Here is a 4813-nt window from a genome sequence, read left to right on the forward strand (position 1 = left end):
TGGGGTTTGATCTCAGGATGCTAAAATCATGACCTGAGCCAAAATCAAGAGTCAGATGCTTAACTGACTGAGCCACCCAGGGGTCCCTAAAATTTTTTTCTTAATCACTAACTTTAAGCAATTTTATTATACTATGTTGGTGTACTCTTTTTCTTCTTCTAATTCTTCTTCTTCTTGTGCCTAGAGTTTGCTTGGCTTTTTGGATCTGTGGATTTCTAGTTTGCATCAAATATGGAAATTTTTTAGCCATTATTTCTTCAAATATGTTTTTTTTCCCACCTCTTCCATTGAGGGACTCCCCAAACAAGTATATTTGGCTGCCTAAAGTTGTGCTCTTTGATGCTCATTTTTTTCAGTCCTATTTTCTCCCAACTTTTTTTTTTTAAATTATGTTATGTTAATCACCATACATTACATCTCTCAACTTTGGATAATTGCTGTTTCCACACCTGTAGATTTACTACTTTTTTTCTCTTACAAGGCTTACTCTGCAGTTGGTCTAATTTGGTGTATTTTTTTTTGCCACGAGGTGTGTTTTATTTTCAATAAACATACAAATAATTTGCTATAATATCCCAGGGCAAACCGGAGAATTTGGCAGTCCGATTGGGGGAGGTCCCCTCAGAGACCGCAGGCCAGTGGCGTCGGCATAGAGTGCCGGGGTTCACAGTGCAGCTTGTCGTTCTGTCCATCTTGCAGGTGGCTCTTCTTCCTCCACATCCCAACTGGGGTGTCTCCAAGATGACGGGGGTGGGGAATCCTCTAGGTTCTTAGGAAATTTCACTCCGCTTCTCCTGCTCAGTGGTCTCTTTGGTCGGCAGAGTGTTCTTCTCCTGCATCTCTGTTTTCTTCAGCTTGACCTTATTGAAGCGGGTGATTTCCCCCATGTCCGGCTTGTCTGCCATTTTCTTAAAGCGATCTGTGTAGTTCCGCTCTGAGCCCAGCGCCTGGTGCTCCCACTCGCGTTGCTGCAGCAAGAGACCTGGTGTATTTTTCATATCAGATATTTTTGTTTTCATCCTTAGAAGTTTGTTTGGACCTTTTATATCTTCCATATTTTTGCTTAACTGGTTGAGTCTGTCTTCTAGCTTCTTGAACATACAGAATATAGATAGCATTACGTTTTTAATATCCTTGTATCTCAGTTCTATTATTTGTGTTGTTCCAGGCTAAATTTCAATTGATTGGCTTTTCTTCTTATTGATTTTTTTCAAGAGTTATAACTACACATCTATTAAAATGGCAAAAATTTTGGGGTGTCCCCACCGAGACTCTCGGTTTCGGCTCAGGCTTGTGAGATCGAACCCTGCATCCAGCTCCATGCTCAGCACGTAGTCTGCTTTTGACTCTCTCTGTCCCTCTCCCTCTGCCCCTTCCCCCTGCTCTCTCTCTCAAATAAATAAATAAATCTTTAAAAAATGGCAAAAATTTTAAAATATTGATCATTGCAAGGTTTGGTGAGGATATGGAGCAACTAGAACTGTTACATAATACTTGTGGTAATATAAAATAGTGTATCCACTATGTAAATTGTTTTTCAGCTTTTTAAAAAATTAAACATACATCTACTGCATAACCCTGATATCCTATGCTAGTTATTTACCCCAAAGGATAAAAGCTTATGTCTACATTGACTTGTACAGAAATGCTATAACAGCTTTATTTGTGTATGAGGCAAAAACTGGAAACAACTCAAGTATCTATTACCAAGTTAAAGGATAAACAAAATATAGTCACACAATGGAATACTACTACAATGGAATACTATAATAATACTGTAATGGATTACTAGAAATAAGAATGAATGTTACATGTAACAACACAGATAAGTCTCAGAATGATTATGCCTAGTGTAAGAAGTCAGACAAATAAAAGTACATACCGAGTAAATAATGAGTCAATCTATATAAAATTGTAGAAAATAAAAACTGATCTAAATAGAAGAAAAACTTCAGTGGTTTGCATGGGGATGGGGCAGGGAAGGAAGTTGCAAGTGGAAGGGATTATAAACTTTTGCAGGTGGTGGCTATATTAATTATCTTGATTATGATGATAGTTTCACATGTGTCTCTCTGTGTGTATGTATGTTGAAATATATCAAGTTGTACAATTCAAATATGTGGAGTTTATTAAATCATATCTCAAAGCTCCTTAAAATGTACCAAAAAAGCAAAAACAACAAAAAATTACAACAGATTTCTCTCCCTCATTCATTTCTGCCCAAATGTCTCCATCCAATGATGATCATTCTCAATCCTTCCTCACCAGTGATCTTCCAGTGGTATGAGAGACTTGACAAGGTTGATGTTATAACTTTATACATTACAATCAGAACTTTGTTCTCTGTCATATCTGCCCTGTGACTGCCAGGGATGATGAACTCTTTTAAAGCCATCACATAGGCCTTCTGGTTCTACTCATATATTCTTGATTGTGTGTTAATAGTTTTTAATATCTCCTTTCTCTGCTAAACACACTCAACGGAGCCTTAAGTGGAAGATAGGTGTCCCCATAGTCAGTCGCCATAGAAAGCACATGCCACAGCCATTAGTTTTTCTTACACTCTTTCATCTATTTGCATTTAATCTCATGTTACATTAGTAAAAATTTGAATAATAGGGAAGCTTATCTGGAAATCAAGACTCTAGGGTAAGTTACTGTAATAATTGTTTAATGCAGCTGTGTTCCGAGGTGTCCACTTGATTTGTGACATTTTCACATATCTGGGGGGGCTAAATTGCTAAAATCAGAGTTCTATTTTTAAAGAATTTAATAAAAAACAAAAAGTGAAAAGTTGACCTAATTGCAAGATCTTTTTCCTTACTTACCCTGAAGTAGTTGATTGCAGCAAAGGGATCAAATAATTTTAGAATTAGCATTTAGAAATTATCTGGAAAATTTGAAGAGCTTGGTCCTATGAAAATAAGTTAAATGCCAGCACAGAAGGTAAATGAAACAAAACATTTAGGTAAATAAATGTAATTATATCTTAAGAGTCATTCCCAGCTCACTTCCAAGGAAGAATGATTCTAGACAATATGGATCACAAGATGAATCAGGCAATGTCTTAGATGTTACTTCCATAGACAAAATGGGTCGGTCTCCTTTTAAGGACTGTTACAATAAGGTCACCTGGAGGTGAATGTCAGGAGGAAGCTTATTGCTTTCCAGAGTAATGAAAATAGCAACTCAAATTCCAGATGTTTCTGGAAAGCCGGATAATGATCACAGATTTTGTGCTTCCAAAAGTGTTGTTCAGCCTCTGGTTTTGTGCTTTGCTTGTAAAAAGACACCCATGTGTTCAAACATACAACTTTAGCAATTGGCCCCAGATCAAAAGGAAATGTTTTCATTAGCATGTGTTCTCATTGAAGGCAAATTTTTGGCCATCACCTTCATGCTATGAGAATTCTCAAGGTGCCTAGAATTTCATCAGGAATATAATGGGTTTTCAATAAATAATTATAGTTGATAAGGATGGCAGGCTGAACAGAAAGATTGCTCTTGGATTTGCACTTGAGGACTCCAGGATAATTTAAGCAGCTGTGCTGATTCCTTGTGTCTTCTGTATTATGTGCTCCTGGTGCTCTGGTTGTTGTGAGGATCACTCATCTCCATGCTTGCAAAGGAACTTCAGTCCCTTCTAAGTCCTTAGCACCAATTTAGTTCACAATTATGTCTCTAATCCCATGAAAGCCTAATTATGCTCACTGATCCCTCTATCTACTTCCTTCCTATCAAATCTTATTTAATTCATATACTTCTACAGTTCCTACTGCCTATTGCTCATCCTCGTAGTCAAGCATTTCCATTTTCTTGCCCACTTAGCATTTTCAGTTTGATCTTATACTTCACGTTATAAATCTTCTAATCCACTAGATGGGCCATAGAGGAGGCAGATTACAATCTTGGCCTTTTATAACCTGCTATAGCTTTTATTATCCATTTGATTTCAGTTTAGCAACATGTTCATTGAATTCCTTGGTCACTTCTTGACTTCTCTTAGATTTGGGTCTGTGACTCTTCACTCCTCCTCCATCTACTATCTTTATCTTGACATTTCTCAGACTACCATTTACTGGCCATGTACCTTGGGAAAGCCACTGCAACCTCTATAGTCTCATCATTAAAATGGGGACAATACCATCTATTTCAGAGTTGTTTTGAGGATTAAATGAGTCAATATATGTAAAAATCATAGGAAGTTGCTTGTTACAGAGTGCTGTATAAATATTAACTATATGTAAAAATATTTAAAACTTATAAATTAACATATGCATACGTATACTATATATACTAGTACACACATGTGTGTATGTATGTGTGTATCTGTCTCTCCATCTCTTATTTGGCTACCTTCTTGAATATGTGGTTTTTTCCCATTCTTTTTCCTCTTTGCATTTTAGTTTGGGAAGTTTCTCCTAACATATCTTCAAGCTCACTGATTCTTTTCTTGGACATAAATAGTCTAGAGATGAGCCCATTAAAGGCATTTTTTCATTTTAGTTACAGTGTTTTCAATTTCCAACATTTCCTTTTGATTCTTTCTTAGAGTTTCCATCTCTCTACTTACATTATCTATCTGGTCTTGCATGTTGTCTACTTTTTCCATTAAATCCTTTGACATATCAATTATAGTCATCCTAAATTCCCTTCCTCTCTGATAACACCGAAATTTTTGTCACATCTGAGTCTGGATCTGATGCTTCCTTTGTTTCTTCAGATTGTGTTTTTATTTGCCATTTGGCTGTTTTGCAGTTTTTTACTGGAAGCGGGACATGATTTACCAGAGAATAGAAATTAAGGTTAATAA

General features: G+C 36.5%; 1 protein-coding gene across 1 annotated transcript; it reads right to left on the reverse strand.

The window, feature by feature from the left end:
• Positions 1-518: 518 nt before the first annotated feature.
• On the reverse strand, positions 519-960 carry LOC112828841 (thymosin beta-10-like). Its single transcript, XM_073899432.1, has one exon. The coding sequence runs from the start codon at positions 903-905 to the stop codon at positions 771-773; it is 135 nt and encodes a 44-aa protein (XP_073755533.1). The 5' UTR covers positions 906-960; the 3' UTR covers positions 519-770.
• Positions 961-4813: the final 3853 nt, after the last annotated feature.

Source organism: Callorhinus ursinus, unplaced genomic scaffold (genome assembly GCF_003265705.2).
Source record: "Callorhinus ursinus isolate GAN/ISIS: 27379988/994484 unplaced genomic scaffold, GSC_fseal_2.0 scaffold13, whole genome shotgun sequence".
Taxonomy (NCBI): domain Eukaryota; kingdom Metazoa; phylum Chordata; class Mammalia; order Carnivora; family Otariidae; genus Callorhinus; species Callorhinus ursinus.

Coding starts and splice junctions, on each gene's coding strand:
- LOC112828841 (XM_073899432.1), bottom strand. CDS start 905: ATGGCAGACAAGCCGGACATGGGGGAAATCACCCGCTTCAATAAGGTC.